Source organism: Ailuropoda melanoleuca, chromosome 3, assembly GCF_002007445.2.
Source record: "Ailuropoda melanoleuca isolate Jingjing chromosome 3, ASM200744v2, whole genome shotgun sequence".
In the NCBI taxonomy this organism is placed as follows: Eukaryota; Metazoa; Chordata; class Mammalia; order Carnivora; family Ursidae; genus Ailuropoda; species Ailuropoda melanoleuca.
In genome coordinates, this window is record NC_048220.1 from 143,841,588 (window position 1) to 143,856,763 (window position 15,176).

Consider the following 15,176-nt stretch of genomic DNA (forward strand, 5'->3'; position numbering starts at 1 on the left):
CTACTTTCTAAGCAAAGGCTGTCTCTCATCTTTTTCGTATTCAGAGCAAGTCAGTTTGTAAAGATAAAAACAAAAGTAAAGGCTCTGATTTCAACAGAACTGCTTTTCCTTGGCTGTTAGCGTCCAGGCTTCTTGGGACCAGTGGGGAGAGGCCAGAGCCAGGGTCCGGGACACCCAGACGGCACTCCCTCTGATTCCAGGGCCCCATGTGTCAGTGACTTCCCCTGGGGCAGGAGCTGGGGCTGCAGATGGGCACACACGGGCCTCTCTTTCACCCCTCATGTCCCTTTCCTCCAGAGCACATGGTAGACACGCTCCTGACCCAGCCCTCGCAATGTGGGCGGTCAGCTGCGTCCTCGCTGCCGGGAACACAACCCTATCCCGCACACCCTCCAGGACCCTCTCCTTCCCTGGGAACTGCGGATTGCTGTGCACAACCACCTCCTACGGGAGGAAGCGGCCACAGGAGGGAAGGATCCGGTCTCTGGGTGACCACACAGCGCAGACTTGCTGACCCACGTGGAAGCATGGTACATATCAGAAATAAGGTTAGGGTCTGCAGCTGAAACCAAACTCCAAACTCAGCGTCCCTGAGACTTGGGGGACAGTCCGCCTTACGAGCAGATCTAAGACTGCTTCGTAAAGTCCCTTCTTTCTCTAAAAAGTTGAAAATCTACTGTCTTTTTCATGGGGTCAAACTCTATCTCCCCAATGTCCTATACCCTAAATGAATTAATGGTATAATAAAAATTTACAAAAATAATTATTAAAATTGTAAGATTTTAGAGCCAGGCTAAGGTTTCCACTTCTAATAAGAAATGCACTTTGTGGAAAAGGGAAAGGAAGAGAAAGGGGAAGGGGAAGGGGAAGGGAAGGGAAGGAAAGGAAAGGAAAGGAAAGGAAAGGAAAGGAAAGGAAAGGAAAGGAAAGGAAAAGAAAACCCAAAGGTTACATTGCTTAAGCACTATGTGCACGGTAGATATTCCCACTCATGAATAAAAAATGTTTAGTTACAGAAGTGAGAATTTAAAACAACTAAATGTTAGTGACAAATACTTTGATTTGATAAGTATCTTGGGTGTCTTTTGAGTCTAAAGGTCAAATGATGTTGGATTCAGCCTGCAGGACTTGGCACTCTAAGGAAGTGTTTGGAAAACTTCTTGGCCAAGGGAATGTCTCAAGACACCTTCAAATGGGAACCATCTTGGAAGTCACAGCCAAGCCAGGGCTGCTTGGACAGACTCAGGCTGCCCAGGCTGAGAGAACCCAAGGTGCTAAGAGATACACACCCAGCTCCGGGAGTTCATACCTTAAAAATTTGTGCAGGTACTGGCGGCTGCAGGGTGACCAGGAGAAGACCCCATTGCGTCCTGCCAATGTAGGGGACATGATGTTGCCCTCAGACTTTTTGCACACGTTCCCTTCTCCATCATGGACCATGCCAAAGCTGCAGGAGAGAGAAATGGTTCTTTCAAAAACGAGGAACAGTGTCAACGACCTAACCGACTCCAGCAAGCGCATGTCAACATGGCGGCCTTCTCCACGTCTGCGTGCAGGTCAGGCAGAAAGAGAACATCTGTACAGCCCGATTGTGGAGAGTAGCCACACACTCTCAGACCTTCCTGAAGAACTGCCATGTGGTCAGGTGGTTGCAAGTGCGCGCCAAGACAAAATGGAGCACATGTCCAGATGTCTGCTCAGGGCCGATGTTTTAGTTATAAAAAAACATTTCAAGGGGGATGTGGAGGGCAGGTCACTCGATCTTGATAAAGCTGACAGTGTTCTGTCCTGCTCTCATCTCTCTACACTCTTTTCTGCTCACCACGGATTTTCAGAACTTCCAGGTGTTTGTCAGAAACACAAACGCAGGCTCCCCAGGGGCGTCTGATGCCCCCCACAATCGGAGAACCGACCACCTGTTACAGCTCCCTGTGGGGCTGACCCTTTGAGCCCACTCACACCAAGGGCTGCCCCACCTCCTGCCAGGTCTGCACTGCTGGGGGCTGTCACAGCTGGACAATGCTTGACCGCATTCCCTACATCACTTTGGAGGAAGCAGCTTCACGAAGCCCAGTGGGCGCTCTCGCTGCCTTGATCTGCAGGAATTGTTTGAAGGCACACCTGTTCCTCCTGAGTCAAAAGCAGACCACTCTGGGGCTCCAGTGCCAGCTGAGTAGAGGGGGCCATCTCCAGCCTCATTGGCTCTTGGGGTGCTTAATAGGATCCTTTACAGATGTGCCAACTGGCACCCCCTCACTGTCACTTGAGAACACTCTAGCCCTCTGCCTGTAAGAATGCCATGAACCGAGTCGCTACGTCTCTCCGCCAAGTCAGCTTCTTCTTCTTGACTGGCTAGAGCGTCGGCTGTGGGAGCGTCTCACACCGCCATCTTTTTCTACCCTAGAAGAGCACAGCTAACGGCTCAGGAAGAACGCCTGGGGAATTTGGGAGTTCTGTATGACCCTGAAGACTTCCCATGAGGGCAAACATATTCTTAGAGAGTCAAGCCATTGTTGGCCATTAATGTCTGGTACCTGCCAAATCATTGGATAATTCTTAGATAATCTTAGGTTCCACATGAGTGGGATACAAGCAAAGGGAAAGGCAAGGGGCTAAAACAAAGAAGGGCAAGAAGGTTACTGGGTCTGGGGACATCCTGCCACCAAGAATCCCATGACAAGAGGAGGCAGGGCGGCAGGGACAGAAGACTCAGAACACTGGGAAAGGGGGCTCCAACCGTGGGCCAGGGAATCTTTGCATTTGCTGCTGAAGCTGAAAACACATTTCCCCACTTCACTGGCTTGCTTACAGAGATTTAATAGTATCGGTAAAAACAGCAGCTCACACTTATGAGCGCTCACTAGTGTTCAAACGGGGTATTAAACACAGCAGCTGTATTTTCTAACTTCAGCCTCCCTAAAAGCCTGTAAGGCAGGTAGAATATCTCGACAGCAAGACTGACGACTGGAGAGAGCCGTGCCCACTGTCTCAGAGTCAGGACTGCGACCTGACGCTCCGACATCAGAGCCTAGGCGGGATCCGGGCAAGAGCGTAACACGAGCACCACTGAAGAGCGTATCCAAGGAAATCTGGCATGCAAACATTGTCAAATTTCTGCAAAATTCCTGCTCAGTACCAAGGGTGATGCAGATGGAGTCATTTCAGCCTCCACCCATCCTCTAAAGTTCTATTAAAAACAATCAATCAAGGCCAGGGTAACCATATAGCAGAGGAAATGTGTCATGGCTATGAGAAGGGTTCAGACTGTAATCACATATGGGTGACTGCCTTGGGGAGAAAATTAGGAAAACGAGGAGCAAAGTACCCTCCCCTGGCTGGCCCTTTACCTGAGTGTGAAGACGACACATGCACTGTGGTCCAGTAAGTGTGCTAGGTAAATGCACTACCACTCTGCCCACGTATCTAAGGACACGAAAGCCACAACGGCCTGGGTCTGTGGACATGTGGGACTTACATTTTTCATCTAAGGTGTTTTCCATGATTCTTTCTAGAATCGATTCTCGAACTCTGCTGTGCGTCAGAAGATCTGAGAAACGTACCGCACGGTGTGGCTCCTCAAAGCCCACCCTCGTAGATTTTTTTATTTAGTAGGTTGGGAGTTAGGCTATGGTACTTGGGTGCATTCTAACACCATAAGGTAATCCCGATGCCTGCCCAAATCTCAGCACGACTACTTTTCAAGTTGTCTTTCCAAGTAGTACGGGGCTCATACACTGTACCATGATGGACGCCAGCACATTCGCGTGAAAGTACTCCACAGTGATCACATTTGATAGTAACCTTAATAAAGTCAGGCAAGGATGAACAGAACACATTTTGAAGATAAAGCTGGTATCTGGCAACCAAGAAATCTAATTACCACTCAAGTTACACAATACCGACGTGTTCTTTGCTTCCGTGAGCCATAGTCTTTTATTCAAAGTTTTTGTCACCCTATAGGTTGAAACAGTAAATATACTGTTTTTTTCCTACCCACTAGCTTTTAAGTTTCTAAAGGACAGAGACCCTTCTTGTCCATGCTCAGCCCCAGGCCAGTACACGCACTAGCCCATAACAGCTTCTCCACTGATGTTGGTTGAATAAACAAAGACCAACCTTCCAGCTATAACACCCACTCCAATACCCAAACGCAAACATAATTTCAGATTAAACTGGATTTGAGAACCCTATTCAGTGTGCGATGCTTTTAACATCTCCACAGTACGTTTTAGTGATTCGATTGCATCAGTACATATTCCGTCATTACTGACGATTTACCCGGAATGATGAACGGCCCCATCTTGTTAGAGGTTGTATTGAGTATTTCGGACTGTTAGACAGCAGTAGTTAAGGAAACAAGAAACCCTTCGAAGTAACCATGGGCCCATGTCATCTGGCTGGCGAAATCACGCCCTTGGTGCTGTGATGGTGTCACAGCAGGCCTAGGTGTCGGAGCTCCGATGTGGACTTTCCAAGGAGCACAACACAACCCCCTTGAGAGGGAGAAAGCTGGCATGGACATGGCATCAGGTGGGTCTCGGGGGCCGGGGCAGGTCAAGCAACCAGAAGAGTGGAGGCTGAGGAGATCCTCCCTCGGAGTCTTGCCTCTGTCATTCACAAGCAGTTGGACTTGAAGTAAATTACTGAAGTCACCAGGCCTCGGTTTCCTTACCTATATAATGGGGTAATAAAACCTTGCTCGAAAATTGCACAGAAGACCTGGCACCATGCATATCACAAAGGAAAATTCAGAACTTCTCTCCATTTCCTGATTCAAATATGGTCTTGCTCCAATTACTCACTACCTAGATGTTCTTGTATACATATAGGGTGTGTGTGTGTGTGTGTGTGTGTGTGTGTGTGTATTCAGCCAAAGGTCAATAGGTTTCAAATGCTTTTTGGATATGAAACAAAAACTCATAGGAGGAGCAATAGATACAATTGGTAAGAAATGACCCCCCGACCTGCTAGGGCTCCCTAGAGGGCTGACAGTCACTGGCTGGAGGATGTTTAAGGGGCTGCTGCCTTGATACTGCACAAGCCCACCGCTTCACGGGTGCCTCCGTGACCTCACTGCGGGGCTCAGCTTGGTAACAGTGTACAGCCTCACCATCCAATGTTGGAAAGGGCATCTCACTCCAGCAGCCAAGCCCGCTGGAGCTAGGTGTGTCAGCAAGCCACTTTTGCTTCTTCTGAGACTTCCCTGGTCCTCCCTGATTCAGCCTCTTGCAATCCCTACAGCCCGCACAGCCTGATCCATGCACACCATATCTATTTGGTTTTTCTGTGAAGACTCTTGGAGGGGCTGAATCACTAGTCTTTTCATAGAACCCTACACAATGCTTTGCTGGCAGAATGGAAATTGCGCCCACTGAACGGGTCCATACGTGTGAGAGAAGACAAGTGGCAGAATGATGGGTGATGAATACTTCTAAGCACAGCAAATGTGTTTTAATATTGTCTTGATGGTCTGAAACGATCATGCAAGGTAAGCATTTAAGCCTGTGTTGTGTGCTAGGAATGCCTCGCTCAACGAGTACACCTTCAATTGCACCTGCACCCATCTGCCGCAGGTGTCAGACTCTTGGTTTTGCAGGGGGAAGCCTAGGTAAGAAAAGAAAAGGCAGGTCACATGGGTTGCTGCTGCTGGGCTGCAGGAGAACCCCACGGATCCGGAATCCCAGGTCTACCGTCCTACTCCTCAAATGGCATGACTTCCTTAGTACGTGGGAATTTTTCAAGTGGATTCATGCCATTCAGGGGACGTATTCTCCAAAACCTGTTGCTCGGTGCTCCACGTGTCTGTGCCAATTCTCAACACCTGCCTCTAGCAAACCACGCATCCAATGCCAAGCGATCGAGTATGACCGGGAAACTCACCCTACCCCAATGGCTTAGGAACAAGCCCTACTCAATCTCACAACCTAAAGGAGAACACACATCCTCACTTCTGGTCCTGTCCCCCTCCCTTGTCCAACACAAATCCAAACCGTGGTTCTTAGCAATTCAATGTGCAGGTCAGATTCCTCCATGGAAACCATAAGATGTCTGGACGTGAAAATAACAGGACTCCGTAGAAGAAATTGGATGGACATTCACAGAGATGCTACTCTGAGTTAAAGGTTAGAAAACCTCTGGCTGAAAGGCCTGGAGAAAAGTACACCTCCAACCTCAGCGATATCCGCAGAATGTAAACAAACCTGAAGAAATAAGACCAACGTCTAAAGCAGGAAGTTTTATAAAGTCCGAACAGACGCATGATTACTTGTTAATTCTTAAGGCTCAGAACTCCACACCGACCACGCTTGGAGTTCCCTGCCAGGCACACTGTTTATGCTATGATGTTTGATCGACGCACCAAGCGACAACTCTTCTCTGAAAAGTAATACGTCTAACATCAGTGACCTGAGTAAGTGTGTTTGTTTTCCATTCAATTCCACAAAACCCCACGGGGTTAGATCACTGAGTCTTGCACGCTTTTCCCATTTGATGTAGTTGCCACAGCAAATGACTCATTTGAAACACCCTTCATTCATCCTTCTGCTCATCCCTGACTCAGTCTGTCCGTTCCATTCATTCACATTTGCTGAACTCTTGGTATCATCTACCCGCCAGACTTGTGGAGCAGGGAGAGAGGAGGGCTCCCCATGGTCTCCCTGGCTCAAGCTGCAAATCTCACGAAGTGTCCACAAACAGCAGGTGATACTGTTGCTACTGCCATTATTACTATTAGTACTATTGTCGCCCATTCTGCCATGGGGCACACACAACTCATTTGCTCATCTCCCACGTGTACTTTCTGTTTCCTCAATAGGATCAGAAGCAACTTCACCAGCAGCGTGACCTGTTCAGAGCTCCCAGTTCCTGTCTGTTGCATGATGTCCTCTTAACATCGGGTGCTCAAGAAGGACCTGATAATTTTCTGGAGATGAGGTCCATGAGGAGCAGGACTCCCCTTCATCCAAACCTACAGCCCATTTCCTTCTTCTCATCCACGGCCCCACTTGCAATAAAAACAATTTTATCTTGTTTGGAAGAAATACTTTTTCCATCTAGACCCCGTCCGGGTGATGAAAGGGAAGTCTGATTGACTCCTAAGAAGAAATAAAAGGAGACACTGATCCTTGCAGACACTGAGGACCGGTCTCTGATGTATCCAGTTCAACTTCGGGTAGACCCACCACCTGCAGCTGCCAGCTCGGCCAGTCCCAAACTTCATCCGTTCACTTAATACCGAGCTGCTCAGCCCTCAGTGACTTAAACATCTCTTACCTGGATTGTTTAATTAAATTCAGGTATGGTTCAGGGGACAGCCAGAGCCTCGTGTTGTTAACATAATGAGAGTTTTTGAAGTTTTAACTCTAGCAGCCTATTAGAAACACAATTATGATTTAACTGGAGGCTTCATAAAGTGTAGGGGCAATTTTCTAAGCACTGAAAAAGTCAATCATTACCTATAATGATGAAAGGATCAGAAGCAGGGTATAAGCTTCATTTTCAGGTCATCAGTTCACACAGCCACGTCTGCAGGGCCTCCCACGACCCTGCTACAGACAGGTGCATGCACGCAACCCACACTCAGGCATGAAGACGCACTCGCACACACACACAGAGGCTACGCACAGGACAAGAGGACAAGCGTCGCCTCAGTCCATTTCTACCAGGGGATGGAGAGGTCAGTTCTGCAAAAGCTGAATCACAAACACTGGCTTTTGCAGGTTTCATGATTTGCAAGTAAAATCAGGGTGAAAGTAAAAAAATAGAAAGATGGTAATTCCGGGTTGTGCATTTTCTGGGAGAAACCTCAAGCAGAGCTGCCGCGTAGCACGAAGACACCGGCGCTCCCGCTGCTGGCGTTCACGCTGATCGGGCCAAGTCCAGGAAGTCAGCAGGTGGGCCTCAGTAAGGGAAAACTAGAGATGCCTGGGCCTGAGGCAGCTTACGGAATGATTACCCCCAAGAAACCTTACTTAAGAGTGATAGCTTCCATAAGCAATTGATAGAAAGTGTTCATTTTACAGGAACAAATGTAACATTTTCATGTAAAAAGATGCCCACAAGGACAAGCTGCCTGCTGCTGAGTGCCGCCCGTCCAGCACTGACTCTGCAACATGCCCCGGCTCACCGCGCACCCTGACGCTGCCCCGTTATGTCAGACATCTGGAAATGTGCACAGCAGACCAGCCTCTACCAGCTCCTACCCCTAGTCTAACCTGCATTCCCCAAACTCTGCTTGGCACACCAATCAAAAGACATCTCTACAAATTATAGAAGTGAGATAAGAACACAAAACTCCAGAGTAACTAGTTGACAAGAAGAGGCCTTGTCACTCTCGTCCCCCATAGGAACTAACCATGGGATGAGATCAGCACAGGACCAAAGTTCAGAACAGGACAAAGGAGCGCAGGCTGAGACAACTGCGTGCAGCTGCACAAGCACGCGTGAGCCGGGACGTGAAGGAAGAGCAGAGGAAGGAGAGCGTGAGTGTGGGAATCGCCACGGTTTTAGACTGTGCACGGTGAGGCACTAAGATAAAAACCTAAGAAGGGGCACCTGGATTGAGCGCCTTTTTCTTTTTTAAAGATTTTATTTATTTGTCAGAGAGACAGAAAGCACAAGCAGGTGGAGAGGCAGAGGGAGAAGCAGGCTCCCTGCTGAGCGAGGAGCCCGATGCAGACTGGATCCCAGGTCCCTGGGATCATGACCTGAGCCGAAGGCAGATGCTTCACTGACGGAGCCTCCCAGGCATCCCAAGTGTCTGACTTGATTTCAGCTCAGGTCTTGATCTCAGGATTGTGAGTTCAAGCCCCATGTTGGGCTCCATGCTGGCATGAACGCTGCTTAAAAAAAATTAAAACAACAACAACAAAAAAAAAAAACACATAAGAAGTACCTAAGGGATCCATGTCCTATGGAGAATGTCAGTGACCTTCTCCTTGGATATACGTTACGCCCCTTTCAGACTTGATCTAATGGATCAGTGTTTCTTTGGCACTCATCCAGTAGGGAAAGCAGCCCCGGATCTACCCTCCCACAGAGAGCACTTACTTGTGTCCAGACTCGTGAGCAATGGTGAAGGCCAGTCCAAGACCCGTATCTTCATTAATCGTGCAGCTGCGATATTTACTACACATTCCACTTATGGGCGCAAATCCTATGGGGCGTAGAGATCAAAAGAATTTACAGCAGTGTTGTTGCAATACAATGAAGAAAGAAGGTGTATCACATCAGCATATTTACCCTCTGTCCTTCAGAGAAGTGTGTTTCTCACCCTCAGGTGGTGACATCTGAATGGGAAACTCTTGGACAAGCAGGGGATCTGCTCTCCGCATGGAAAACAATTCATGGCTCTATGTGGTATTCATGTTAAGGTTATAACTGGGGCAGAGTAGAAGAGGGGACTTCTGCCTTCTTATATAAAAATCTGAATAAAAAAGGACTGTAGTGAATGGGTGTGTCAGGAGGTCCCCAAGACCAGCCCAGATCCAAGGATTCCCCAGAAGGATTCACAGGACTCAGCCTTTGTCACACTCCCAGGCATAGTTTCACAGCGATATCAGAGGATGCAGGACAAAATCAGCAATGGGAGCGCGTGCATGGGGGGAGGTCTAGAGGAAATCATGAAGGAGTTTCCAGAGCCTTCTCCCAGTGGAACCACACGGGATGCACCTCACTCCCCCAGAAACACAAGGCAGGCTCATTAGAGACTCAGGACCCAAGGATTTTATCCAGGGCCGGTCGGATAGCAGCCCTGCCTGGCGTGGACCCAAACTCCAGACTCCCAGTAGGAAGCAGATGTGCCCCGGAAGCCCCATCATCTGTACGAGCAAGCGGTGTGGGCACAGTGAGCCGGCTTGTCCAGCAGGGTGCTGGGAAGCACCCCGGAGTACGGGTCTCAGAGGCCAGCCAGGCCCCGCACTGTAAGCAGGCCTCTCCAGGAACAAGCAGTCACAATTAACCTCTATTCGACTGAGTTCTATCTGAGTAAGACCCCGAAAAGAAATGCAGACTCAGAAAAAATGCGCAGGAGAACCCTAGTCAATAGCACACTGTGCTCTATATGGTGTGAAGAATCCCTAAGTGCTCCCTCCAAGATACAGCCAGCCTCATGAGCATGGTAAAACATCGCTCAGATTGGGGCGCCTGGGTGGCTCAGGGCGTGATCCCGGCGTTCTGGGATTGAGCCCCACATCAGGCTCCTCTGCTGGGAGCCTGCTTCTCCCTCTCCCACTCCCCCTGCTTGTGTTCCCTCTCTCGCTGGCTGTCTCTCTCTCTTTCAAATAAATAAATAAAATCTTTATTAAATGAAAAAATCGCTCAGATTGGGGCATCTGGGTGGCTCAGGCAGTGAGGCAACTGCCTTCGGCTCTGGTCATGATAGGGTCCTGGGATTGGCTCTGGGGTCCAGCCCCGCACTGGGCTCCCGGCTCCGCGGGGAGCCTGCTTCTCCCTCTCTCTGTCCCTCCGCCCTCATGTGCGCACACATGCTCTCTCTCTCACAAATGAATAAATTTAAAAAAATCTTCAAAAATTGCTAAGATATCAGTATTTATACAGCAAAAGAAAAACGGGGAATACAATCTTGCTATAACATCCCTGCACACGTTCATAAATGTACTGTTTCTGCACAGAATGGGACACCCATGCATCTGTTCACCCCATTCTCACTCACAGGAGAAGAAAAGAGAGAAACTATTTCATAAATTAGAAGAGACAGGAACTCGTGAATCTATGAGGGACTGACGGCTCCTTGTAAGGTCATCACTTCGGGTGAAAAAACGCACAAGTTTGTTCGGCCAAAGTACCCCCAGGGAAGGGCATCTGCGCTTACAGCCGTATTCAGCAGTGGCTTCCACCATGGATTTGCCACGAGGGGCAAATCCTCCATGTCCTGGGCCCCCGAGGGTGCACAGCACACATGTGCTCCTCCAAACTCGGGAGGGTCTTACCCAAGGTGTCACAGGGCTCATTCTTCCAGGAACATATGTCCAGACCGGTCAGCAGGATGGCGTGGTCGTGGCGTGCGCCGTCTCTGCCCATCAGGCCAGACTGCCACTGGCAGAAGCTACTTAACGTGTGGTCCGCATGGTGGCTTATCACGAGCCCCGGCTGCGCAAGACAGACCAAGACCCCATGACAACAGAGAGAAACACGTCACCAGGCAGTTGTGTTACTCCAACTGTCATCAGCCCGTCAGTAACTCAGATTTCAACTACGCGGATGGATCCGAATGGTCTATAAGCTGATAGACTCATTTCACGGATTAAAATCCAAAGGAGGGTGTCTTATATAAAACTGGTACAGATTCAGGGTGGACACGTTCGTTCATTTCTGTAGTTCTGTACCAGGACAGGAGGGATGTGGTTAGCTGACCCTGGATGCATTTTCAATGCCCCAAGAAAGCTGACTCTCCGTGCATGCAGTGCCTGCATCAAAATCTTTGAAAACGCTTTGTAAACTTATGTAAGGCAACAGAACCATTTATATGTGACTTTGCACATGCACAAAAATACACCTAGACAGTTGATTCCATAACCAGGCCGGGAAAGTGGGATTTCCAGCTCTTACCATTTACCGTGACAGTGTTACATTGAGTCACTTCCCTACAGAAGCAGCACGCTAATGAGAAAGGGCAGGTCAACTGGTAAAGCTCTTCTCTAGAAACCAGACTGGAGCCAGAAGGAAGCTCGGCAGGATACATCCCACCGAGCCCTATACCCCACGTTCCAGCAGCGCAACAGTGAACTGTCAGAGGGAAGACCGCCCACGAGCACGGGGAATTCAGGAGTGGGGGGTCAGGAACACCCCGCAGAGCAGCCTGCAAGGAGTTATCGGAACGGTGTTGCTGTTTCTTCCTGTGGCTCCCTCGGAGAAAGCCAAGTTAAACAGCTCGATTCCAGGGCACCTTGANCTCCCTCGGAGAAAGCCAGGTTAAACAGCTCGATTCCAGGGCACCTTGAGTCAAACCTTCATGACTAGACGTGGGGTTGAAATGTGCGTTTCTCGCTCGCTGAATGTGTTTTCTCCTTCAGGACTCATTTCGTCCTTGCGGACGGTCAAATGCACCTAAGCCCAATGCCTGCATCCACCCGGGGACGTGCCTCGCATTCTTCAGCAGGTGATTTCCAGGAACGCCGCATTAATCAGAGTTAACACAGGTGCACGATCAAAAGATAACCTCGCTTATTCTCTGCAGCTTGGATGAATTCCAAGGTGAAAATGATTTCATACAAGGAATAATTAACCTGTCACCTGAGACGCCCTGCCGGTTGAGCACCCCCCGTCCAGACGCTCACTCACACAAAGACAATGAAGCTGTATATTCCTGACCGTTCGGGCTAGAAGCAGGCTGCCCCCCGCAGGCCCCATCCTGTCCAGCAAAAGAGCAGCACCGCAGAAGCTCCCGTCTGGAGGCATCTTAGATCTTAGGAGTGATCTCAGGTTTCAGCTAAAAAAATTCTTTGTTTTACAAANCTTAGGAGTGATCTCAGGTTTCATCTAAAAAAATTCTTTGTTTTACAAACAAGAGAAGCACGGCCAAGGGGGGACCCTGCCAAGATGTCAGCAAGGGCGGCTCGCTCCTCCTGTGCGGGGCCAGCGATCAGCTGGGGCCAAGCAGAAGTGAGAGCACGGCGTGGCTGAGACGGCCCCATTACCTGTGCCACACAATGTGCACGTACAACCTCCCTGTGAACTGAAATGCGCGCCCCTGCCTTTACACAGGGACGCTGGGACGGAGGCACCGAGATGCCTCTACCCACTGAGACCAAGATCTAGCAGCGTGAGGGCTCTGGATGCGTGAGAGGCACGTGCTGGTTACTCCAGAATCTCTACGAAAACACAGTCCGTGACTGAAGGTGGTAGGGTTAGTGCGGTTAGTCTCAGGAGTTAGGAGGTGACAGAGGACAACAACAATGCCCCATAGTCAGATTTCACTGTCGTTTTCGTCTTCTAGCAAAGAGCAGAAAGGGCTCAGTTCCTCCTGGGAGCCTGAAAGCCCGCGGTGCGAGGTGCGGAAGACACACTGTGCGCTCTGTGTCCCAGTGTGGCTCCCACCCACGCATCGAGGGCAGCTCTTCCGTTCTATTTCCCCAGACTCTGCTAAGAGAGTACGTCTTACTGCCTCTGCACACACACCCACACACAATTGAAAAATCATTAAAGGAACTGATAAGCAACTCATTGCATTAGACACAAAATATTAAACACTTTTTGTTCCCAAGGGAGGGAAAAGTCAAGAATCCACAAAAAAATCCCAGTAAGGGGGAAAAAAGCTTCACTTTGTGTTTATCTTTCTGGTGAAAATCAGCTGGCAGATTCAAAGACAGATTACCTGTTCTTCCTCAAGAAGGATCAGACCTACAATTGCAATGTTGATGTTTCCTCCTATCGTTCCATCTTTGAACAAAGCAGACACCTGAAAAAGACAGGCATTCGTGTCAGGCCCCGCACGTGGTGTCACTTCCCCCGTCCCCAGAGTCCTGCCGGTGACAGCAGGTCCCCGTGCTCATGTGACACAGCAATGCCGACTTTCTTATACCGCTAGGCGGACAGGTACAGCAAGTGCCGAATCCTCATCACGGGGCAGGCGACCAGACGGGACGCCAGCAACGGCACCCAGGTTCAGGGGTGCAGAGGCAGAACGCGAGGTGTGTTTTCCAATTATTGTCATCCCAACTATTTCTCGAAACCACACTTAGGTGACGGGGGATCTTGTCTTCCATTATCTACGCGTCACTTAGTCTCCCAAGTGCGGCTTCGATGCTTCTCGTCTCTCCTCTTCACCACAACAGTTGCAAATCTGGGACACAGGACGTTTTACCCAAGATGGCAGCCTACAGGGTTGTAGGCTTTTCTGACTTTATAGATAAAATGCTGTATATTCAGTGCTTAAATATTAGTGCACCTAAAGAGACAGGCATGTCTGTAGAGCCTTCCGAAATCACACATGAGCAGGCTTACTGCACCCTTGGTATCCTCTTACAAATTTCTGGGAAACACAGACCGTGACCCACCCAGACCATGCTCCCGGCTCACAGAGGGGGCTGGACTGTTCCGCCTCCTTATGGTGTTCTCCGAAGTTCTGAACACGGCTCTTCTGACTGGAGCACAGCACGAGTGAAGGAGTCATCACAGATACAATATTTCTCACACGTGAGATACAAGCGCACACACCCTGTTAGGGGAATGACACATGTGGCTTCAACAAGGACTTTCCTACCATGTTGAGTATGGTCAGCACATAGGTGGTGATGTTTTCGTGGCCGTGGTTCCGCATCATCTTCCTGTCGACCACCACCAACGTCTCCACGTTCAGCTCTTCGTTCCTGTGGGACTTCAGGAGAGAGCGCTTCGGCCGTAAGCAAGACGCGTATTCGTCAGGCAGGACGAAGAGGTCGTCCTCGGGAGGCTTGGGCATGTCTGTGGAGGGGTGTTCCGAGAACAAACCAAAGCCAAAGTCATCACCCCAAACCAACAGTGGAACTTGTTACATAGAAACTGGATTTTCAACATGAATGTGCATGTAGGAACCATATAACCCTTAAGAGTCTGTGATACAGAACTTGTACCAAAGTGGAACCTGAAATGTAAATAAAGTTCGCATAAGCTAGGTGTGACGGGATCTACCTCTGTGTAATTTTGTCCTGATTGAAAACAAAGAGCGAGGACCCCTAGGCTCCCATGTTCTAGCCGCAGAAGCACAAAGCTCAACGACCACCGGCAGAAGGATTCGTGGACCGGGCCTGGGCAGAATGCGTACTGGCAAAGCGGTGGAACCACCAAGGGACACACCACAACACCATCTTGCCTCGTGTGCTTATTTGAAAGATTTCCACGGCCTGATTCTTTTTAAAGCTGATTCCCATGGCTGGATGCATAAAGGGTTTGTCTGTCGTCTCTCAAATGGGTTAAAAACTACGTGACACAGATCCACTTCACGGCAGAGCTGAATTTCCTAGAAAGCGCCCTATATATTTACCTCATTTCATTACAAGACAAAATATACCCTGTCCTCTTGGAGCTATTTAAAAGTAGTTTGGGCATTTATAATCGGTTAGTTAACACTATGTTAAACACACTTAGGTTGAATGGATGCCTCCGAAAAGCTTTTCACATGAAAGTGGACTTCAAATTACCCAGATTCAGGGGGCGCCTGGGTGGCACAGTGGTTAAGC

General features: G+C 49.2%; 1 protein-coding gene across 1 annotated transcript in view; it reads right to left on the minus strand.

Moving 5' to 3' along the window:
• The window catches only part of ADAMTS16 (ADAM metallopeptidase with thrombospondin type 1 motif 16), a 166,790-nt gene that overhangs the window by 104,736 nt on the left and 46,878 nt on the right, over positions 1 to 15,176 (minus strand). Inside the window, exons 5-9 of the mRNA XM_034655676.1 lie at positions 14,222 to 14,421; positions 13,334 to 13,417; positions 10,950 to 11,109; positions 9,049 to 9,154; positions 1,310 to 1,447 (exon numbers count right to left, since the gene is read on the minus strand). Coding sequence (XP_034511567.1) covers positions 1,310 to 1,447; positions 9,049 to 9,154; positions 10,950 to 11,109; positions 13,334 to 13,417; positions 14,222 to 14,421 — 688 coding nt within the window. The remainder of the gene's footprint in view (positions 1 to 1,309; positions 1,448 to 9,048; positions 9,155 to 10,949; positions 11,110 to 13,333; positions 13,418 to 14,221; positions 14,422 to 15,176) is intronic.